The 24,891-nt window shown below is 36.3% G+C and overlaps 1 protein-coding gene across 2 annotated transcripts in view; it reads left to right on the top strand.

Annotated features, from left to right (window-relative positions):
• VAV3 (vav guanine nucleotide exchange factor 3) overlaps positions 1 to 24,230 on the top strand; it is a 154,128-nt gene extending 129,898 nt beyond the window's left edge. The window contains exons 22-28 of one of the 2 annotated variants that reach the window (XM_050306668.1): positions 2,434 to 2,468; positions 4,216 to 4,332; positions 5,037 to 5,124; positions 8,956 to 9,085; positions 14,324 to 14,407; positions 19,816 to 19,967; positions 21,698 to 24,230. In XM_050306668.1, coding sequence (XP_050162625.1) covers positions 2,434 to 2,468; positions 4,216 to 4,332; positions 5,037 to 5,124; positions 8,956 to 9,085; positions 14,324 to 14,407; positions 19,816 to 19,967; positions 21,698 to 21,739 — 648 coding nt within the window. In that variant the 3' untranslated portion in view covers positions 21,740 to 24,230. The remainder of the gene's footprint in view (positions 1 to 2,433; positions 2,469 to 4,215; positions 4,333 to 5,036; positions 5,125 to 8,955; positions 9,086 to 14,323; positions 14,408 to 19,815; positions 19,968 to 21,697) is intronic. The other variant, XM_050306669.1, reaches the window with a different exon arrangement.
• The last annotated feature ends 661 nt before the right edge of the window (positions 24,231 to 24,891 follow it).

Below are 24,891 nucleotides of genomic sequence, written 5' to 3'. Positions count from 1 at the left end.
TCACCCCTGTACCTTAAACCAGAGGCAGTGGGGTGTCCAAAGGTAGGAAAAACACTGCTGGGGTGCTGTGAAGATTGCTTTCTAGTGGGAAAGCTTCCTGCTAAATTTAAAATATACTGTTTAGAGGAGTATTGAAAATAACACCGTTTTACAGAATGAATAAATACTATTCATGAAATGTTACCAACTGGTGTCACGATCGGAACAAAAAGATAAATTGATGCTTCGCCACTGTTAACTTGGAAGGATGAAATACAAACATCTTATTATGATAAATGATGCAGTTAAAGATACTGAAACATCAATTGGGTTTTAAGCATGCTATAACTTTTACTGTTATTATGAAGTCTAACAGTCTTTACAACCATCTGATATAAAAATGCCCAGAAACAGCATAAAATCCATATATCAGAAGACTTCAGGAATGAATATTGAATGAAAAACTGCTGAGCTCCAGAATATCTATATTCCAGGCTTTTCACAGATGTACCTATAAACAGTGTTTTCTTTTTACAATAAGTAGTGTATGTCAGCAGACATTTTCTGCACCATATGAGTAATTTCTGGTCCTTCCTATCTTTCCTCCATTTTTCTAATTTCTGTAGAGGCATTAGATATATAGCACAGTAAGAGCCAGGAGCTTCTGGAATAACATTTGATTTTACTCTGTTTCATGACAATGAAACTCTTGTTATGTGTGTGTATATATATTTGTCCATTCAAAATTTATGAAAGGGACTACTCATCTATCATTTAACTGCTCTGGAGGATGGACTTAAACCGTCTTTGAAGTTTTGAGTCCTTTCTGACTTATTAGGACTACTTGACAAGTGCATTTTATGACTAGTGTTGGGGCTTCTTAGCATGAAGATGACAGTCTGAAAATGGTAAAATTGTAACAACTCTTGTTACAATAATGTGGTAATTTTGCATTCCAGTAACTGCTTTTTCTGAGGAGGTTGCAAGATATGTTAACAACCCAAGTGGTTGTAAATATCCTATTCCTCTGTACATTCCCACAGCTCAGGCTGCCTGCTGTTATCTAGTTTACAGTATCCTGATGCATTAACTGCTTCATAGTTTCCTATTGCACTTCTTTTTCCGTCCAAAAGCTGCCTATTACTACCTCAGCAATACTTCTAGAACATACCACAGCTTTTTGGAGAACTTAACTTAAAAATTTTGCATTACTTGACTCTTGCAGCTTTATCTCTGGAATACTGGTTAGATATTCTGGGTTTTTTGTTTTGTTTTGTTTTGTTTGTGTTTTTTTTTTTTTAGGATGGGATTCTGAGGGATGGGGTTGTCCTCTTAAGGCAGTTTATTTCAAGTTCAGGTCTAGAGACTTGATAAGATTCTGGTTGATACCTAAGGTCAAGTTAGTGGGAGTTGTAATTGATTGCACTTTCAATCAATTTAAGTTTGTAGGCCTTTATAATAATATCTTCCTGAGTCGATCTGTGCTTGGAAGTCTCTGAAAACATTCCATATATCATGAATAAAAAATTGTGAGAAGAATGTTACTGTAATTTCTTCCCTATTACAGTCCAGAAAATAATAAAACATTCTCTGGTTTTACTGGAAGGAAAAAAAAAAAAATCATTTGCTTATCTAAGAATATATGACCTTAAGTAATAAGTCTATGAGATGTATGACAAGCTTTCACTAAAATCAATTTTCAGATATTTTAGAAGAGCAGGGTGATACCAAGTTATCATACACCAGTGGGAGATGGTCCAGATGAAATGCTGATTTTCATGGGAATTGCTATACTGGGCATCTTATGCATGAATAAACATTATCTTTGCATATGTTTATGTATACATATAACATCCATTTTGCAAGCTGATTGCAGTTTGCCTAATTTTTAAAGTTTAGTTTGAGAATCAAATTACATGCTTATTAAAATACAGTACAAGAGTAAACCAAGTCAAATACAAATGAATGAGTGACATCACACAAGATATGGATTATCCTCAGGTTTCTCAGAAGATTAGACTGTATTTCCCACTAGACAGTCTTTCTAAGACTATACAGTCCTGAATACTTGAAATTAATTTTATATACCACTGTAAATTGCTTACTTATACTTTTCAAAAACATGTAACATTGGGCTATTTTGTGTAGGAAATCTGAATGTAGGCACTGTCAGAAAAGCTTCCAACAATTCTGTGAAGCAAAAAAACCCAAACCAAACTGTCACAGAAGAAAAGAGCTAAACTATTCTCTACTGCTTTCAGAATGATATGGGATATTTGTCCTTTATTGTAACTTCTTTTACAGAAAAAAGTCTTGCAGACTAATTAGGTCATCTGTTTCTTTCAGCGTGTTTCATCTGTATATTGGCAGTTAAATCATTGCTATCTAATTTGTGGGTTTTTAGGAAAAAAAAAAAGCTTAATCCTCATTCTCTTGTATCTTTTGATATCCTAGGTTCCTAAACCAGTAGACTACTCTTCACAACTGTGGTGAGTTGCTTTCTTGTCTTAAAAGCATCTCTGAAAGAAGCAGTCATAGAAATCAACTATGTTTACTATAATTTAAATGATATTGGTTTAACCTTTCTAGGCTTCAGAAGGAGGCACTGTGTAATGATTGGGACCCCATGCATTGCCTAAAAGCATTTCTGATGTAATAAAGTGCTTAATGATTTGACATTTTGTTCACCAGTCTGTAGCTGTAGCCTCAGTCCCAGAAGTCTGAAATAGAATAATAAGAGATGAGTAAAATATGAAGCATGGAAGTATATCTTGGATGATAAGTGAATAAAGGAAGGAATAATGTTAAATACATCTGGTATCATGAGTAATTCCTTTAAAAAAACCTCACCAACATTAAAACTCTAGAAATGCAAGTGGCCCTTTGGGGTATGGTTTTAGGGGTGTTTGTGGCAATACAGGGTTGATGGTTGACTAGATGATCTTGAAGGTTTCTTCCAACCCTGATGATTCTCTGATTCTATGAAAAGGATTGTGTATCAGTTGTGCTGGTCTGGGGCTTAATTAGTGTGTGAACTCTTTACTGGAATTCAGCTTGCTTCTTGAACAGAATAAGCATTGCTTGTGTTCTTTCACTGGTTTTATGCTTTGTCATTTAGACAAAGCTTGCCAAAAGTGAAATCAGGATGGCATCTAAACAAATACTGGTTTTCCATAGCAAGGCAAATAGAATGTTTAATATTTAAAATTGGTATTTTGAATTAATTTCTAATGTTTATTTATAATTTTGTTAGAAAAAAGCACGTCATTGACATCAGTCTTTATCTTCTCAGGATTTGTAATAAATAACTGGTTTTTTTACTTAAAGTTCCTTTCTAATTGATAGTGATGTATTAGGGTGAAATTTTACGTGGTAGTGGTCTGTGATGATGACTGTGATGGTGACTGCCTATCTTACCATTTTACAAAGTAGTATATAGGCATAGTTTCCCTGGAAGCTGGGTCACTTTCCCCAGTTTACAGTTTAACCTCGAGCTTTGCAAATAAATACCTGCTGACAGCCTCTCATGACGTCCCACCCAAACCAGCAAGGCAGAGCAAGGACACAAATCTGCTTATGCAGTCAGGCTGCAGAATCAGTGACTTGTTTGTCTTAGCTTTCAACACTGAGCATCAGCTTTTTCAAATTTTGATGTATTAGGCTGAATTTATTTTCCCCCTGTGGATGTTTAGTCTGCCCATTGTACTTCAGTCTTTAGAGGTTATGCATAATTATGAAACAAAAAAAAATAGTGTCTTTGTGGAAGTACCAAATTTTTGTGTAGGTCTTTTGTTGAACTGATACACCACTGGTGGCTGATTCTCTGACCTGTTAAGATAAATCCCACTGGAACTCAGGGAAGTTCAAAGGTTCTGGAGCACTGTTGTGTTGTTTCACTTGCACAAATGATTCCGAATAAACATTTGGTTTTATGAACTTTTCAAGCCAGTAGTCATTCAGCTTATGCTCAGGCTCGAACACTTTCCTCACCAGACATTGCATTCAACATGTGCAGAACTACCTTTCTAATTAAGAATTCCCCACTCCCACACCCAACAGTGGAATTTTGTCACGTTTTATTCTTCAATCAGAGGATCTGTAAGCGGTATCCAGTTGCAACTGATGTATTTTTGGGTCCCCATGATATGTAGAATACTGGGACTCTGGATTGCATATTTGGTAGACCTTTGGAGTTTTGAAAAAAATCACAGGCAGTTTTATTGTTCTCTGTTACAGGTTTGCAGGAGCAATGGAAAGACTGCAAGCAGAGAGTGAACTTATTAACAGAGTAAATAGCACTTACCTGGTGCGGCACAGGACCAAAGAATCAGGAGAATATGCAATTAGTATTAAGTAAGTGGAAGTGGAATTACATCTCCTCAAGAGAGCTTTCCTGTTTTCATTTACCTCTAGATAATATTTGAAATAAATAAGAACAATAAACCTATACTTCTGTTATAGAATTATATACAGCCTTTAAGAGAGTCAGTATAGGAAAATTGAAGTTGCTGACAAGAATATCCTGGGATTGACAGTAGGAAGGTAGCAATGGTTTTATAATGCTGGTGTAGCAAGCTGGTCTACAAAAATGATGGTCTAAGGTATTGGATAAGTGTGAGCAGTGTTTGGCGTGCAATGTGATCTGCTACTGTGAATGAATGAGAATGTTTGATTGACTTCAGTGAGAACTTGTCAAAGCCCTTTGCATCTCAGACATTTCAGTAAAATGGTTACTAAATTCAGTGGCTGCAAATTATTATGAGGGTCTTATTTGCTTTCATATTGTTTATCAACATGAATACAGAAGCAAGGAATACATGGGAATTCCCCCTTAGAACGAGCAGTTAGTTGTGACTTTTTTCTGATTACAGATTACTTCTATAGCTATAGTTTAATAAATATATTTGGTTGATTAGATGTCAACTTTGTTTTGGCACAGATATACATTCTGCTTAAGAATTTATTTGTATGGTGTTATTGGGGCTTGTCCTCAGGTAATTATTGATTGTGTCTGATTAAAAACACATTTATATTCATAAGTTATTCATTGCCCACAGGTATAATAATGAAGTGAAGCACATTAAGATTTTAACAAGAGATGGCTTTTTCCACATTGCAGAAAACAGAAAATTTAAAAATTTAATGGTAAGCATTGATTAGATTTTTAGCAATGTGAGATTTTTCATGTTCGTGTCGCTGTTAATGAGAGCTGCTTTGGTTTGTGAAATTACAGAAAACTGTGTGAGAGTGAGATATTTGAATTGTGTCCATACTTGCTAATAGGATAAGTTTCTATATTTATGATTTTAGCTCTAAGTGATAGTTTTATGTACTTAAAACTACGTATTTTTAGTTAGGACTGGACTGTGTCCCTCGCAGTCATGTGGAAGAGAGGAGGAATTGAATCCTGTGCATTACCCTCTATGGAGTTATGCTGAATCTTGAAAGGAGAGTTTCATGTCTTTGAGAACCTTTATATAGTAATGATCCTAAAAATAGCTGGTTGAAGGTTCCTTTGTGACCCAGCACATGTACAAATGTACTGCTGAACATGATAGTGGTGCAACTGTGTCAGAGAGCCCAGAAGAACTCAGGAAGGGCTGATGTTTCTGGTTCTGGTGCACCAGACAAAGCAGAACAGGTAGTGGATGAGGCTGTCTAAACTGCTAATAGCTTAGAGATATATATGGGAAATAGCTCTTTTCCACAAATAAGAGTTTGGTGTTATTACTGATCAGTGAGTTTTGAATGTTTCGTCAGTCATCTTGTACTGGGAAGAAATTCCTTTAAACTTTATTTGAAAGAATTTCTTGATAGCTCATTTTGCTCAAACACGACTGATAAACATGGTGTCTGAATAAATTACCTTAGCACATTTGCAAAATTTTACTGCTTAGGCATTTTCTGATGCATTGTTAAAGGAACCTCATTCAGCATATTATATTTAGTTCAATCAATTGGATTAAAACTTATGCTGCTGCCTTCCTGCATGCATACTCATGTGCTCTAAAATGCTAAATAAAAATGAAAGATAATGCAAAACAAGAGTATGGAGAGAAGCTTTAAAACCAGGAAGCCTTAAAAATTATTTTCATTTAACCATGAAGAGCAAGAACAAGAGCATCTACAAGTGGTGAAACATTAAATGATAATCTATGCTTTCCCTGACCTTATTTGAAATAAGTGCTCATTAGAAGAGGAAGAATGTACATTTCCTGATGAAGAATGCATCAAGCTGTTTCTGCACACTATCTTCATTTCATACTTAAAAACCAGTGAAGTTTTTAGTGTTAGGGCTGGGGACCCTGAGGTCTTATCACTGGTGGCAATAAGAATCATGGTGTTGCTTAGATGCATGAAGGGTGTGTCTACTTAGTCTGCAAACACTGCAAATGATTCGTTGGAAACTGGTGAGAACATGTGATCACTCTGGGGATCTTGACAAAGCATGTCAGCTGGAGTCACATGCTGCCAGGTATTTTTTATGGCAGTGATGCAGTTTAGTGAACTGGTGCAGATTTCAAAGTAGAGGTCAATGATCAGAGACAGGAGTAAAGAACAAAGTTGGAGTAAAAATAAGAAAAAGAATACGCAGTGCAGCACAGAGTTGAGAGGACGAAAGACACTTCTCGCGTAAAGACCTCATCACTACCAACTTAGCCTTGGAAACATTCAATTAGAAAAAAAGTATTTTATAACAGTTTTAGGGTGTTATGAAGTCTGCCCTTGAGAGTTAAATAGACAGTGAGGTAGTGTAATTACTGTTTGTACATGCTGTGGAACAACTGCTTTGTACTGGGTAGATGCAAGAGAAAAAGTAAGTGTCTGGAAGAAGAGAGGAACAAAAGGAGTCAGAGTAGAAGTGGAAGCAGAAGAGAGACAAAGCCAGCATCCATGGAAACCTTAAGTAGTGATCTGCACTGACACAGTGTTCTGTACTGCCTTGGAGATAAAGCAGTAGAAGAGCTCTTGTATGTACTTTTCATAGTGCGTTTGAAAGGCATTCACAAGAGTAATTAAAATGGGATGAGTGTGTCAGGCAGGCCAAGGTGCGGTGAAAGGTCAGTTCTGCTGCTGCTGTGAATCATGGTAATATATCAGACTCCTGAGGAGCCCCATCCGTGCTGACAGGGACTGCTTACCTTTCTAACTTGTTTGTAAACCTGCTACTGTGGTTTTGCAGTGAATGTTTTAGAGGCCAGTTGTCTGTCAACTGTTTTCATGCAAGGATAGTGTTAAACACTAAGCTTTTAAAGGTGACTAAATCTTTGTGACCCAAAGTAATTTTTTTTCTCAGTTTTGGAAGCATTTCGGTTATTTTGCCAACAAATAAAATCTGTCCAGTTGGAATCCTTACTCTCTTACCAAAAACATAATTCTTACAGACTTATGCTATGCAAAAAGATAACAAAAGTTTTATACTAGTCAGTTTTCCATTTATCTAGAAGTCCTACTTAGAATGCTGCTTGCTCACAAATCACCCTCACTTTGTACTTTGAATGCCAGGGTACTTAGTGATGATGATATATGACATAAAATTTCGTTGCTGTCATTACAGCTTGTATGATGTACTGATATCAAACAGAAAAGCCTTTCTGCTTTGCTTTTTCTGGCCTTTCTACTTCCTTGCAGTGCCTGGCAGGTGTGTGATTATGAACTGTTAAAAGCAGGCATAGATTTTGCTTAGCTTTGGACTCTGCCCTAGGAGCATTTTCAGAATGTGCAACAGCTCACAGTGTGGAGAGTGAAGTGCTCCAGAGTTCAAAAAATGATCTTCAGACAGTTATCAAGAATTTAGGTCTTATGCATTAGATCTGAGGCTAGATAATTTGAGTAATTTTGTTTGGCTGGAATCAAGGTATCACTGATGCAGGCTGTTATAGGCTCAGTAGGCTAAGAATTGTGGTACGGTTTTGTGGTGTTTTTTATTTCCTTGTCTGTTCTTTGTTTGCTTGGGTTTGTTGTTGAATTTTTTTTTCCCACATTTGAAGTATTATTAATCAATTGAAGTACATTTACTTTGAATTGTCTGGTCACTTTTAATCTTATTCTAGGCTTTATATACAAACTGCGTGATATTGGCATTACTAGAGCTAATTCAAATGGAAGAGACAATGTTAGGGGTTGAAGATTGCAAAGGAATAACATGAACCATGACCTGTCAGTATTTTGATGGGTGTTGCCTTTTTTAGAGTAGAAACTCAAGAAGCTTGTCTTCTTGGCTGCATAAACTATTTGAGCTAGTGTTATGTATTTACATCCATACATTTGTGCATATATATATATATGTAAAATATTTCTGTGTGTAACTATGTATGTTTATATATGTGCACACATATAAACACAGAAGATGAAATTTTTGGATTGGGTACAAGGAGAATGTGAAATGGTGGATTTTTCAGTCATTGTGCACTATTTGACACCCACCCTGAAAGTTGCCCCACGCTGAAATTTTTACAAGCTCTGTGGATCTGCACATTAAGTTGCTGTTGGTTTATACACTTATGTGCAAACCACGTGCTTTGTTTCAGATCTGTGTACTTACAAAGACATTTGTAGGTAAACATCTCTTATCAATACAAAAGCAATTTGAGAAGACAAAGGCATTTAACACATCCTTAGAAAGCAGCTGACTTTGCCTTCTGCCGGACTTGACAAAACCAAATACGTTCTCAGCCTGACTGAAAATAGCAGTAAATGTTGACTCTGATTAAAAGGTTTTACTTCACTGATTTTGGTGAGGTGTTTTGTTGTTGTTATTGTTGTTGTTTGTTTGTTTTGTTTTTGGCGTTTAAGTTGCAATGTAAAAGCTGTCAATTTTTAAGGTATTTTATTTTTTAAAAAATAAGCATGTACTGTTGGATGTTAATTATGAAATAAGGTTACTTGTATAAAACTCTCATTGACTGTACACCAGAATGTTGCAGAGTATGTGCTTTCAGTTTACAATGACAGAGTGTTTTTACTTTCTGAAAGGAACTCGTAGAATACTATAAGCACCACTCTCTCAAAGAAGGCTTTCGAAGTTTGGATACTACTCTTCAATTTCCATACAAAGAGTCTGAAAACTCCGTGGGACAAAGGAGTAACAGAACGGGTGGCAACGGTGAGGATTATAATTTTTGTGTACTACTTTCTGTCATATATATGTATATACATTAGAAGGACAAGGTACTTTGAACATCTTCATCTTCCATTTTTGACATATAACCAATTACTATGGTAATGCTTTTAGCTGGGATTTTTTGAAGCTAAGCAGATTCGGATCTGCCAGGAGATTTATAAACATGTCTAGCAAGTTTGTCTTGCTACCAAACTTAAAATCTCCCTGATATTCAAAAATCTATTAGGCATGCCAGTGAGAGATTAAACTGCATCTTGCCTAATTTCTTTAGACATTTGCATACATGCAGCTACAAGTGTTAGTATCTGTGACAATTTCTAATCCTTAAAAAGAGATTTAAATAAATCAATCTTGTAGCATAGCCCTATGAAGTAGCATCTCAGTAATACCAAATAATTTTCTAAAAAAAGTTTAAAATAATATTTACTACATCATAATTATTTTATGCCTGTTTTTTAACATTAAATATTTGACAGTCTAAAGCTTCTGAAAGTTAACGAACTACTATGCGATGTAAATCACAGTTAAAAAGTTTTGAATTTTAGAAATAAACTGAGAAGGTTTACAATGCATGTGGTATCCTTTATTTAACCTATTACAATTTATGTGGAAGTTAGCATGATTTTTAGTACGTGTACAGGTTCAATGTTAATGATGAAAAGCACCACATGGCTGGCCTTTGGAAAGTATATAATGTTTCTGTCAGAGAGCAAATGTTAGATTTGCTGTTCTGCAGACAATGGCTCCATCTTTGTACTGCAAGAGATAATAAGAGGAAAATAAAAACTAATGGGGATTTTAACAATATGAAGACTGCTGTGAAAGCCCAGAAAGTCCAGTCTAGTCTTTGTGATGGCTTTGGTTCTTTCGTTTACTGTGTCTGTGAGTTTTTGTTTACTTGCTTACCTCTGTTCCATAAAATTTCTTTACCTTTGGAGGCTTTCTTCCTCTCCTAAATAAAGATTAGGTCTCCTAAATAAAGATTGAAGATCATTTGGGACTGACCATTGTAAGAAACCAGTGTGTCTCTTTGCATTTATTTTACTCTCTGTTTCTATCTTCAATTGATCTTCCTTCCATTTCTGTTCTCATTCACTGCTCCCCAGGACTTGTGTCAGTTGTCTCCTCTCTATGCTGAACATCTCCATTCTTGGTGAATTTTTCTGTCCTGTCCTTTCTTCTCCTTTAAGCTTGTGATCTCCCTGTGCTTCTCTCTTCCCTTTGTTATCTCTTGTGCTTTCCTCATCTCTTACCTCCTCCACAAGCGTTGAGGCTTTAATTGTTGAGAGGACGTGTCCTGCTTAATTTACTTTGCATTTGTTTGAGTTATTATTGACTGTGAGCAGAACCAGATGGTTTCCTTTTCTTTCTTAGGCCAGTTAGAATGTTCCTATACTGCCCACCAATTTACTAGGCTGCGAGAGCGTTAGCTCAGTCACTTCATGCTTTCCAGGATACAAGATTTATGGTACATCCTCAGTAACCTCAGTCATCATACAAAAGAAAACATCTTCTCTTACAAGATCTTTTAGGCAGTATGTGGAAGAGCAAGAGAAATGGGTGTGACAGGCTCTCATTTTAGTCAAAGGGAGGAGGAAGTGCATCTCTGCTGCAGTAACTATCAGGCCTTTAATGCTCCAAACTATGCTGTTGGAAACTGGAGGTTTTGTTTTAGACCAAACTGATCTAAAAACCCTCTCAATTCTCAAACTCCTCATGTAAAATCTAGTAGATTTCCACAATTCTAGCTAGCGAACCTACCTGGATTAACCCTGAATGACCCTTCCATTTAATGGATTTCACAGGTTTCCTTTAAAGTATTAGCATGTCCCTGTGAGTGTGGTGGTTTATTTACTGGTTTTGTTTTGCTTTGTTTAACCACAGTGTCCATCTGTGCATCACGCTGCTCAGTTTTAAAGTTGTCCTGTTTGGTTTTACTAAGCTGATGTTAGAAAAACCTGAATCTAGGCAGTGTGAACCCTGCTATGCTGGATTGGAAAGAAACTGGGAAACCTGAGGCTGCAGTTTGGTTTAGTTAGAGGAAGCAAACAAGTCATGGGGCAGCGTTGGACATGGAGTTGACTTCACAGCCCTCAGTGAGGATGGCCACACAGCTGATTTTTTTTTTGACCTCTTCCCACATAATGTAGTGCAAGAAGAACAGTTGTTGAAAGGAAGCCAGACAAAGTAGCTGAAGAGAGAGAAGGGCCCTTTCCCTTTTTTGGTGTTTTTTGTTTGTTCCCCCCCTCCCCACCCAACTGGGCAGCTACTCAGCACGATGCTGAGGCTACTGAATGTAGTGGGCTTTGGCATTTTGAAGCTGATTTTAAGAGGGATTTAGGTTTCAACTTAGCATTTTGCACTATACTACTCACATGACTCTATCTGAATTTTTTCCATCTGTGGAGAAGACATCAGCTGCTTATTCAAAACAACTGATCTTTAGAGTGTGTAACTGATGGGATAATGGGAAAAGTATTTCTAAAAAACATGAGTTGAACCACTGTAGACTTTGACAGAGTCATATCATTTTCTGCTGCCAAAGTCTCTGAGCTGCTGTGAAATTGAATGGCAATACATAATTGACTTTACTTCCCAGATAAATGTGAGAAAGGAGTATGGTAATTTTTTTTTTTTGCATATGTCATGTTTTCATTTATCCAATAGGGGAAAGAAAAACAATTGCCATTTCATTTTACTTGTAATTTCTAATATGAATCATAAGCTATCTTGTAACTTGTTAATTTTGGGGGCAATTTGATTCTCCCTTCAGCATCTACTAGATTTTTAGAATAAAAATCTGTATTTTAGGGAGACAGTTAATTCGGCTCCCTAGTTTTTTGGCTTCCCACTTGAATTAGAACTTTGCTTTTCAAGTCTCCTGGTTTTGCAGAAGTCACCCACACTGTTCTGGTGTTCATTGTACACCTCTAATGTGGTTGTAAAAGTTGTCAGACATTTACTTTTCTCAATATAGAATTTCAAGTTAATTGGGAAGATTTTTTGGGAAACAGTCCATTCTTTCTTCTTAATTTTTCAGTCCTAGGTTTTTCTAGACACAAATTTTGTTTTGCTACCCAGAAGAATACTAATTCTTACATTAGATTAGAGAGATGATCGACTATTTAATGAAATAAAGGCAAAAATGGAAGAAAGGTGGACATTATTCTGTGGAGTAACTCTTGGCACTTTATTCTCATCTGCTGATGCAGAGCACAATCATATTGAGAAATATGAGTCTTTATGAAATTTTGATTTTAAATTAACTTAAATCATGAAGCCAAGTGCTATTTGAGTGACTGTTTTTCATTGTCTGTTGACTAGGAATAGGCATATTAACTAGTTAAGTCATTCTACTGCTTAAACCATTAACTGTGTAAAAGTGTCTGTTAATAAAGTAAAATAAAACAAGTGTCATCCCAACCCTTAAGGAATCAAAATAATTCAGCCTTTCTGCTTAAAAGCCAACACCAATCCCTTAACAGTGAAGCTGAAAAATAGATCTGTAGAAATCCAGTAGGATTTCCTTGCCCACAAAGGTTTACTTGTCCCGCATTTCACACATAAAACCAAACCTCCAGCTATATCATAGAGAAAAATAAGGATGAGATATGGTCAGATACGTACCTGTCTTTATTCCTGAGTGCTACTATTGCACACTGTCATTGTGCTTCTGTAGAAATAAAGGTAGTTATTTTCCTTAAGAGTGAGCACTAACTGGGTCAAGTGGCCCTTTTGGTTTGTGTACTGTATTTCCACACAGAGCTGTCACCTGGAGTTATTAGATCCAGTATAAATAAGTTCCTCAGGTAACCTCAAGCATTCCCAGATAATCCATTTAGTATTAGAGGTGGAGAAAGGATCATCACTGTCAGGGATCAGAAGGGAGTTTCCAGAGCTCAAGAGGCCATGGAGCATGTCTGTGTTGTACCACGATGAGATACTAACCTAAGCTGCTGTTGGTTTGTGGTGTAGGATTTTTTTTTTTTTAAACAAATAACCATAGTTTGTGAATGTTAAAATAGAATATCAGTCCTGTTTATTTCATGTATGCTTGTACTTTCATTGTCACAAACATATCTATTGCAATCCAGGTAAGATGCACAAAACTGTATCGTTACCTCCACCATGAATTCTTGCATAAAACAGCTCCAGTCATCATTCCTGCAAATAGCCATTTGGAAGCAAAATTATTTTGTTTCATGTGTAGTCACAGGAACAAATTCAAAGCAGCAGCTGTATGTGATGAATGTAACCCTGCTACATTTTTAAGGAAAACTCTTGTTCAGTAATGATAGGTATTAGTAGTTATAATTTAGGGGCTACATTATCATTTATCTAGTTGAGATGAATGTCCCTTTCCAAATCACAGCTGGGAGCAAAGATCACAACTTTATTAGATGTGCATACTATATATCTTCAAAAGAGGCACAAAATGTGAGAACAGGTCAATAAACTGTAATTCCACTTGAAGCAATTCTGATTCACTTCATCTAATTTTTGTATTTAAAAATACATTGACCCTAGCTCTGTTGACAACAGAGCAAATGCACCTCTAAGCTTTCACCTGAGGAAGCTGCTGTCAGGGTTAGGATGATGTGCTGGTTTTGTCTAGGCCAAACTTAAACTCATTTTGCTTGCTCAAGGGGTTTTTCTCAGGTTAGGGAAAACTGAAAATGTGAGCAATACTGGGCCTTGGAGGGTGTAGTTTAACTGTGGAATTCCTGTTGATGCTAATGATTGTAGGACGAAATGCATACTTTTCCATGCCATAATATGGGACTCTAGTTCAACTGGTACTTAAACTAAATTTTTAATTAAGGGCATGTAACGAGTTTTCCCGGGCTCAAGAGGAATACTTATGTACGCATGAGTTCTTGCTTTTTTCATGTTAAGAAGAGGAGCACACAAAGAATTTAAAAATTTTTGTTAAATCCCAAGATATTTGTAAGAGTCTGTACTTACAATTTGCTTTTCTGAAACCCTAAATGGGTGTCTTCTTTCTGCTTTACTCTTTGAAAAATGCAAATGTTAAAAATTAAATCATAGATCCAGATTTTCTAGTTATTACAGTCAATTTCCTTGCAGACATCCTTAGTAGGGAACCTTAGTTTCCTTATTATCAATGAATTATATAGTTAAAAAACTATTATTTAAATCTTATGCCAATATTTCAATGTTCTTTTGCTTTTCTCTTTTTCTCTTTTTTTTTCCTCTAAGCCCCTTCTTTGTTCTGTGGGTTTTCTTTTGTAACTCCTCCAGACTACAGCTTTGTTCCCCCTTCCTCCACTCCTTTCTGGTCAGGTACTGCTTTACTGCTTTTATATTTCTTCTAAATTTGCTTCTGTTGTTTCTGTGTGGAGCAAGCGAGGGAAGGGACGAATCTAATACTTCATTTCTTATCCAACTCCAAAAACTGGGTTATTACGTTTATCCTTGGAGTGTAACAAAAATCAAACTCTTAAATTTTTGAATTATTATTGCTTATTATAATAAGCAGTTTGAATAAGTGTTTCAAAGCTCAATAGTTGCAGCAGATTCTATCAGTGACTGCTTGATTGTTAATTTGCTGTGCTGTTGACATCTGTGAGCTGTGCATTTTTAATGTATTTGTTCAAATGCACAAACATGAACATTTCACTAGGTAAATAATATATTCGTCCCATCCCTGCAGCAAACCATACTGCAGTAGCATCTTAGAATACAGTGGCTTTTTTTGTAGAGAATGCTTTCTTTAAATTCTGCATTAACATTGTTAATTAATTTTGCCCATCTGTTTTCTGGATATTGTTTTCTTTAGTCTCATTTAACCATCTCTGGCTTTAATAGATGCAATCATTTTAAACTAAGAGTCTGCATAAAAATGCTAAAAGTTGTAGCAGTGGTAGCCTCAATTAGTGCATCAGTGCTGCTATGACTTGCTGTGATTTCTAAGATTAGCCTTCAGAGGGTGAACTGCATGGCTGATCAACTTCAGAAACATTTCTGTAGTAGGAAGGTGAATTCCTTCAAGGAGCATATGGAAGGAGCTACTAATGTGGGGAATGCAGCATTTACTCACATTTCACTGGCCTACCTTTGTGTCCAGGGGGTGGAAGCGTGCTTAGGTTGTACACATTGGGATTGGGGCTGGTTTTTGTGCTAGGGAAAGGGAGGTGTCCTGAATGCACCAATGCAGATCAGCCATCAAGATCTGAGTAGTCAGGATCTTTTACACCTGCCCCACAGAGCTCCTCCACATTGCTTGGTGTTTTGAGATGGATTCTTAGGGCTTTCCATAGTTTCTTGAGGGGAAAAAGGATGGAGGTGGCAGCTCAGTAGTGGAATGGCTGGTGTGCTTACTTGTTCTGAGAATGTCTCTGATGACCGTCTCTTGATTCACACCAGGGATTTCAATCTCCATGTCTTGCACTGCTCTTGGATGCTTTTCCCTTGGTTGTTCCCTGTTTTGGAGTCAGTTTCTTCCATTTCTGTCTCCTTACATATAGATTTTTCTGAGGCAGATACTTTTACTTGCTTTAAGTAATCACAACACTAACTGAGAATCCAAGCTATAGGGCATTCTTTCAGTTGTCAATTATTTTTATAAAGGGAGACATCTGTAGAAAAGGTGAGTAGAAAGCTATTTTGGTGTAGCTGTTTACCCTGTAATCTTGACACTCAGCTGGACTGTCTGAAGCACTCACCTGATTTGAAACAGAGAACACAAAGGAGTTAAGTTTTAGCCCTTCCTTAAAGGTAAATACTGTGAGTTTCTGTCCTTTTGGGTGAGGATAGGAAATGACATCTTGAATTCAACTGCCCAGTACTTACTGAAACAGGTATCTGGTCCATGAAAACAAAATGCTGAAATGGCCTACAGTGATAGAACAGCAGTCAAGGCTCAGGGTTACTTTAAACCTATCACACATTCACATATATTCCCATATGTGGTTTTAACAAATTATAATTACATTTGTTTTATTCATATGAAAAACTGCTTTATTGGAAAAATCTATAGTAACTGTAAGTAAAGATTTAATGTCTTGCATTTTGCAGTATGCTAGGTAAAGTATTGCATTATGCAAGTACAAAATATTGAAGGAAAACACTGCTCTGTAATTCTTAATTAAGCTTATCTGCCTGTTGGAGCGGGATTTCATATTCTGATTGATAAACTACATTGCTTCATGTGTTCTTAGTTAAACTATCTTTTTAAAAATAACCCAATAATTTGCTTACATTAATAAGAACCAATACTTATTTCATCATATTACTAGGTTTGTTTTTTTTTTTTTTCCAAAAGTACCTTCAGCACTGGCTCAGTTCAGCTGATGTAGAATTTGGTAGCAGAGAGGAGGGGTTAAGCTGATTTACTGAGCACTACTGGAGGCGCTGCCCGTGCCTGTGTAATACAACTGAGGTTTGGACAAACAGTGCCAGTAAATGTCCTGCTTCAAGGAGCATGGAAACTAACACACCAGAGCGACCCTTAGGGCACGTGGCTGCAGATTTCTGAGGAGGCCATACTGCAAGGAGAGAGAAACAGCTCCTCACAGCTTTAATAACAGTACCTTGACCTTTGTGGTATTTAGCTGGTCTAGCACATGAGCTAGACCAGCCTGCTGTGATTGCATGGAGCCTCTTTTGTTTGCACCCTAAATCTTTCATCAGGGGCTCAAACTAGTATTAAAATTCATTTACAGCACATGTATCTCACTGTTAATGTCCAACATACTTTGTAAATCAAAGCGGATTATAGTTCTCTGTCATCATCATCTCCTGTTTGCAGAAGGAGAGGCTAGATTAAGTAAAAGTGAATTTTTCTCATTTACATGTACTTCTTATTAACTTCATTCAGATTTCTTTTTTTCCTAGTTAAGTCTCTGAGTATCTTCCTCCTAATACACAATGTTTGTTTATTATTGCTTTCTCAATAGTTTCTTTTCTAATTTACTTTCTCTTTTTCCCTCTCTTTAGTTTCTCATTCACATTCATTCACCTGTTGGGCCCTTCGTTTCCATCGATCTCTGCTGTTAATCCCATTCTTTCTCTCTCTCCTCACTCTCCCTGTAGCTATCTTCTTTCTGTCCTTCACTCTGTTTCTTCTCTCCCCTGTCTGTACAGATGTCCTTTCCATGTGCTATCTTTCCCCACGCTTTATTTATCCTGGGACAGCACTAATTGGGAATTCAGGTCTGATAGCCTCTACTCAAGTTGTTTTTGTGACTGTGTCACTGGAGAGATATGGTTAATGCCTTTTCCAAAATTAGCACTGTCATTTTCCTGTATTCCATCACTCATCTGGCTTCCTTTTATATATTTCCTATCATGAACATCACTTTTATTTGAAAATATGGATGTTGGATTCTAAATTAATCTAAATTCTGCTACTTTCTGCCTCAAGACTTTTGAAGATATATGGTTTTGATTTCTCTTGCTTCTTTCTCCTTTTCCTCTCTGGCTTTGCAACTTGAAAAAGAGTTAAAAGTTCTCCTTTCCCCCAGATGTGCCCCTCCTTCTTTCTCTATCCTAATTTTTCTCAGTATCTTCCTTCTTTATTATTCTACTATGAGTTTCTTCCCTCCTTAGTTCTTTTCTTCTTTTTTTTTTCCCCAGATTTGTTCATCTTTACTTCATGTAATCTTTTTCCTTGCCTCTTTATTTCCTTTCTAGAGTTTGAAATTATACCCTGCTCCCCAGAATTACTTCTTTCATCCTGCAGTGGTTCTCCAAATCTGCCAGTGGTATTGCTGCACACCTATGAATGGTTACTTACCTTATGATCAATAACTGCTCCATTTTTTTTATTTCTCCAAAGCAATTGCTGCCCATGGTGTGCTCTTTCCCTGTAAAATTGATTACTGCAATGCTGATAAGGTATAGGACATTACATTCATGTCAGGATCTAAACCAGTATTGTCTACATCTGACTCGCTTAGAGGGGAAAAAAAAGTATGTCTGAACTTTAATGTACTTAATGTAGCACCTAGATTTTTACAACATCAATGCAAGCAATAAATCGAGAGGCTGATTCTCTTTTATATGGCATCCTTTACGTAATTTATCAAGTCTCTGATAAGCATACTCTATATAAGCACTTAGGAATGTTGGACTAAACTTTAGTGACATGATATAAAAGAGTGGATAATATCTTCTCAGTTTTTTAGACATTCAATTTTTATGATATTTCTAATAATTTTTAAAACATTGTATTTTTTGTTATTGTAAAATAAGTTGCTTCTATGGTCTCCATAAGCTAAAAATATTTGAACGTACAATGACTTTCAGGTATTTAATACTATTATGTAAAAACCTATTTATCTATGACCCAGCGGGGTCAGAAGAAATCTGCAGCAGAGCTGAGACTGTCCAGTTTCAACATTTGCCATGTTTTGTGTTCCTGACTTAAATTAAAGGCAACTAGCAGTGCATTTTTAGTGTTACATTGTTGGAGGCATTGCTAAAACTAGAATGTTAATGGTTTTTCCTAATGAAGATTGGGCAGTTCTGAGAAATTTGAAGGGGTGCTGAGAAAATGAATGATTTCTGTGTACGTTATATCAAGTTGTCCATGATGATCATATGAATTCTTCTGAAATCTTTTCAGTAGGAAGCTTGCTTGTGCAGGTGAACTCCCATCCGCAGTGACTTACAAAGGAAAACAGTGGCATTAATGGGGAAAAAGAAAACCACTAAAAAAAATGTTTTGTCCAAATAATCCAAATACAAAATGCAGTGAAGTAGTAGATGTTCCTTCTAAATGGCTCAAGAAAGCAAAGGCCTTTATCTCTTGGATGCCGTGTCCTCTCATTGTCCTTACCCTGGAAATGTTGAGGATTTCTTTTGCAAGCTTGGGCATTCAACATCAGGGTTGAAAACATAATTTCCTGTAAAAGTATTTGGGAGAAGGGGTTGGTTTTTGAAATGAGGCTTTTAAAACCTTTACTTTTTAAAAATATTTAACAGCTTTTTATTGCTTAAAATGTCAGGGTTTTACATTGGCAAAATTCTTCTATATATTGATATAGAAATGTCTTAAAATTTGAAAGTATTAATTTCACTGAATCTTAGTTTTATAGGACAAATTCATTGCTGATTCACAGAATAAACAGCTGAAAGGAGTAGGTTTGCATCAGTCAATATTCATGCAGATTGTGACAAATGATCCGTGGAAATTTCCTGTGGAAAGTCTGTACTTTTTTGCTCATGCTAATGTTAGCTTCCAATTTTAAGTGCATTAATATTTAACTTGGGAGATGTTTTTGAAAGAACAGCACCTTATTCTGTTTGTTTTGCTTCATTAGAGGTCTAAAGTTAAATCAACTGTAAATGCTAATAATTCTTTTGGAAAGAAACTAGTGACCTGTAAAATATGTTGATGTATGTAACTGGCAGCAAGTTTTATTATGAAGCACAAGAATACAATAACTGCAAATGTATTTAACAGTTTCATGGTGGGGAATATTTTATTTAGTTTATTTATCTACTTTGATTTTTTTCTAAGAATAAAGAGGACTATTAAAAAAATCACAAAATCCCTTCAACTTGTACACTGTCCATCTGTGTTTATATCTTCTTGGTGTTTTTAGTGCAGATGTTTGCATAAAATGAATGCCAGTGTATGTTGTTGTGAAATCATTGTTTTGTTTTGTACAGTATTTTTATTTACCTTAGTTTGGTAACCTTCAATTAACAAACTGTAATTAATGTCACTGTCTGCTTCATTTCAGTGCTGAGCCCAAAGGTGATAGGCATTGCCATAGCCAGGTATGACTTCTGTGCCCGAGACATGAGAGAACTGTCCTTACTGAAAGGGGATGTTGTAAAAATTTATACAAAGATGAGTGCCAATGGCTGGTGGAGAGGTGAAGTAAATGGACGGGTAAGACTGTTTTTTTTTTCTTTTTCTGTGTCTCATTTCTGCCTTCACTGATTTTGTAAAACAAATAAGATGTGTTCCTACATGATAAACCTTCTTTATATTTAAATTCACAAGATGCAACATGTTGTCATCTTTGTTTCGTAGGAGCCAGACAGAACTCTTGCAGGTAGCTTTCCCAGCATCTAAATTAAGTGGTTATTTAATGTGACCTACCAAGCTGAACATTTGGGCAAGGTTATAGGGTTGGAAAATAACCAGGATTAATAGTACTGCTACAGCTGACCTTTCTTCAACTGTTTTGCACATGTATTTGGGGTCAAAAGCTCCAGTTCCTGGTGCTATGGAACTCTCTTTAGCACTTGAACACAGAATGATTTCCCACACCTTTCTGCCAGACAACAGTACAATGGACTCGACAGCGTTTTTTATAGGAGTCTGCTGCTTTCATCTCTAAAGATGTGGCTCATATGAAGTGGCATATTTAGCAGGAATTTTTACGAAGTCGTTTTACACTGCACTGAGACCTGCATGGAAGTGAAGCTTCAGTTTTGACCTATAGAGGGTTTATTGTTTCAGTCTTAGTTCATTGCTTTTTAATGCAGTTTAGTCAGAAGTATTTGAGGCTGCTGTTTCCATGTGCAAAGAGCTGAGATGCAGGGTCAAGGAATGTGAGGTGGAAGAAAGTTGATTGTTCACAAGCTGGAAATCGTAGTTGCAAGTCCAGTTGAAGTGGATGTCCACATTGTTTTATGCAATTTGGAGAACTTTTTTATTTATGTACGTGAGCTTGGCTATGATCTTGAAATTAAGTGGACAGTTAGACAAGAAGAATAAGAAAGCAGAAGAAACAGTGTTAATCCTATATGCATTTTATGTGTGGAGGAAGCTGAACAACTCATTCTAGTGCAGCTGCCCACATTCTGAAGGATGCCCTGTTACATGCTAGCACTCTTTCTAATAGCTTTCATAGCCTGGGCTTGAGATCATAAACTCACCTCTGGAGATATTTTGGCAAGGTAGTCTAAAAGAAAATTTGTGGTTATCCTTTCTAGTCATGCTCTAGGTTTGGTTTTGAGTGCTTTCATGAGTGTTAAATTGACTTTAGATATAGAGAAGTCTAAGTGAAAAAAACCTAAAGCAGCTAGATAATAAGAAATATATGACAGTGCATCACTGTATGTCTTATGTAATCCTTATTTGACACGTCATTAATTGGAATTAGCATTATATCTTATGAAATGTGACACACTGGACTCTGCTGTCCAGTTCTGTCAGATGTAAAACTTCTTTTGATGGCAAGGGAATTTAACTCCATGTAAAGCAATCAAATCAGTCACTTTTTCTTTCGTAAGAGGATTCCCTGGACCTGACTGAAGCCTGTTAAATGTTTAGCTTTGCATTGAAAAAATAACAGCATTCTGACTGTAGTATAACAACTACTGCTCTTACCATTTTTCTGAATGTTTAGACTTCCAATTTGGGCAAAAGGTTTTTAGGGTTTTTCTTGCGAAAAGGTTTGATAGAGGATGTTGGTCTCCAAATTGTTGTATCTGCAACTTATTCTTTCATTAAGGGAACTTACCCTATCTGTGTCAGGTCTGTCAAGTTTATCTCTGTAGTCTTGTTAATATATTGACTGAACAGATCCATCCTTGTTGTGCCTAGTTCAGCCATTTTTTAAAAAACCCTGTGCATCTCATGTATTTTTGTTCTGCTTTTCCCCTTTTTAGGTGGGCTGGTTTCCATCAACTTATGTTGAAGAGGACGAATGAATTGAAAACTTCCCTCTGCTGACCAGCAATTTCAGGGATTATAAAAATTTAATATCAACATGTTATTGGTCTTGATAAGTATTTAAACAGCAGCATTTTTGTCTGTCTGAACCTTCCAGTCTTAATATTGGGATTTATACAGAAGTTTGGGCTGACAGATTATTACCTTACCCAGAGCTGTGCAAGAAACAACCTGGCAGTTTGCTGTCACTGGGCATGAGTACCAAGTCCAACCCTCACCTTCCAAAAAGATCTCCGGAAAACCAAGTTTCTTTGTTCCTTTTCATTTCACCTCAGACTACACCATGAATACTAGCAATGGCTGAATATCTAATGCCTCTCTTCCATTAACATCTGTGATGGTACCAGGAGATGAAGGCTTATTATTCCTTATCATTGCATGTAGAAAACAGATTTCAGTCATTCTGGTGGGCATAAAGAATAGTTGGTAGACTTGAAACATCAAACTACTTTGCTTATCAGCTTACAAACCATTTTACACTCACAAAAGCATACTGAAGGAAGTATGTGGTAAACATGAGTAGCATTTATGCATATATAATTAATTAACTACTACTTTGAGGTCCTGCCTAAATCTTCTAACAATCTGTTTGAAGACATTCTATAAAGGTGTAGTGATGCAGTATTGCTTTAAAAAACATCCTCAAAGGGGAATTGTGGGATCCTTTCTTTGTCATCTAAAACCTATTTATGTGAGGTTTTTTACTTTAAGCAGCTGACCCTAAAAGTGCAAGTGAGGGCAGTCACGTCAAGATGAGTTTTAAGATTTTTAGCATTAACATTAAATAAATATTGTAGACCTATTCTATAGGAGAATGGACTCGTGCAAGATGATGTCACTTCTCAAGAACAAAATTGTTTATCTTAACCTCTTGATTGATGTCAGGTGACCTTTGATAATTCCAACTCAAAACTGTCTTTTCCTAGTTAGGCAGAGAGTTTCTATCTCCTTTTGTGAATGCAGATGGAGCTTGCAGACTTCTTTCTGCCATTTCCTGCCTCGTTCCCTGGGGTGTTAATGGCAGTTCAGTGAGTGAGTGGTCTGTTACAGTGGTCTGAACATTCCCAAGTTAAAATGTGTCTGGGTTAGCTAGCTGGAAAGATCAGTCCTTGTAAAGTGGTGTCCACCTCTTGGTGAGGTAGTCTTTTAATGTAATTATGGAGGGGCAGAAATATTTTAGTTATAAGCTAAAATAAATGTGGGTGATGTCTTCAGTTGTGCAGTTTTGAATATTTAGATAATATAAAGTATGGATTCAAAACGTGAAAGAAAATCAAGTTCTTAAATGCATTTTATTTCTAGGATAATGTTGACCAATCAAGAAAGTTAATTTATCCTGTCCCACATCCTCTCTTTTGCTTTTCCCCCTCTTTTCACACCAACATCTTGCAGTTAGTGTGCACAGACACCACACAGCTTAATGCTGCAGTTTTTTCCTAACCAACAGGCAACATAATATCCACTATTTGTTCACAGAGCAGAATCTGCTACTACGTGTTTCAGGGTCTTTTTGGCTGCCCCCAGTATTCTTTGCTTCTTTCTGGCCTCCTAACCATCAAAAAGAATCAAGCACAACACAGAGGATTCACAATAATCCCCTTCATCTCTGCAACCATCTTACCCATCTGCTACACCCACCATACACTGCTGTGTGACAAGGTGAAAGAGAGGATCTTCTAATTAGAAATCCTCTACTTGTGAGATTCAACCTTGCAGATGAAACTTGTGCCGATGCTCTAACTTTTCAAGGATTTACCTCAAAATTATGTAAACTGTGATTGTGTTGAGTACATTACTTGATGGAGAGCATTTGTAAATATGTAGATTATGCATAACAATTTTGTAAATTTTGTGTACAGCAGTATAGATTATAGAGTATACAGTCTTTGATTATGTTTTGCCATGCAATTTGATTGTCTATTGTGAGCTTGATCCTATATTCCTTAAGCAGACAAGTCGATTCTTTCATTTTTGCCTGCTGAAGGGGTAGAGGAATAGGCTCCAGGTCTGTGAAGTGTTTAGTGCTTTGCTGTCATATAGTTTTAAGAAGAGGCAGGTAGATTCAGTATGAGTTGAAAAATATACCAATCATTTCAACAACTTGGGTTTAGAATCATTCTGAGTAGTCTCTCCATCCTAAAATTGCTGTAAAGCTTTTAAGCAATTCTTGAGTCCAGTAGTCACCCTGTGAGAAGAATGAAAGCCATAGGTGAACTTCACTTTTGCGGTATTAATCTACATATCATAGTCTGTGTTTAATGCCCTGTATTGATTGAGTTAATGCTGCATCTTAAACTATATTTTGAGTACCAAAGACTTCCTAAATATTCTGGAGTGTCTCTTTCATGTGCTGCTTTTGCCTGTATGGAGGTTTTGTTGTCATGCATTAATGGAGTTACAGTACTTTAATTTGTACTATTTTGTAAATATGTTAAATATAATAAACAGATTAATTTTTTTTTTGTTTAATGGTATGTGTCAAAATGTGTAGTTGGCTAATATGAAGGTTATTCTTCGTTTGTCTCACCACCTTCTCATTGTGAGAAGTTGACAATGTTCTGTTTTGGTTTCCCAGATTTATATAATCCTTGTTTAACTGTAAAACTAAGCTACCAATGTAAATGGGGTGATAGAGCTTTCCTTGGGAGCTTTTTATTGTCAGGATAATTTGCTTTGTGCCTCTGTGCCACATCCAGGAAGGTGGTGTTTTATTTTGTTTGTTTGATTGGTTTGTTTTGTGGTTTTTTTAAATGTTATTATTTTATTTTTTTTTTAGCTGTAGAGTACATTGTGGAATCAGTCATATACTATGGATTTTTGTCAAAGATACTTGTAGTCTTTTTTGATTGAAAAGAAGTGGTTCATAAGACGTTTTATGTATCATTTTTCAGAGCGATGTCTTTTTTCTTCCACCTTTTTTCTCCCTCTGTCATACAAATTCAGGCTGAATTGAGCTCGTTTGAAAATGCAGTCTGTGTCTAATTTCATGGGCTACTTGATAACCTTTTCATGATGTAACCCATTCATGCATTTTTTACAATATAACATTCATTATTAATAGGTTTATAAAATTATTTCTGGACAGGTGAATTAATTCAGCAAGGTCAGTGATGATTCAATTGCAATGTTG

The sequence above is a fragment of the Myiozetetes cayanensis genome, unplaced genomic scaffold (genome assembly GCF_022539395.1).
Source record: "Myiozetetes cayanensis isolate MyiCay16 unplaced genomic scaffold, myiCay2020 scf12, whole genome shotgun sequence".
Lineage (NCBI taxonomy): Eukaryota > Metazoa > Chordata > Aves > Passeriformes > Tyrannidae > Myiozetetes > Myiozetetes cayanensis.
The sequence above is the reverse complement of the archived record's forward strand: the minus strand, read 5'-3'. Positions and strand labels throughout refer to the sequence as shown.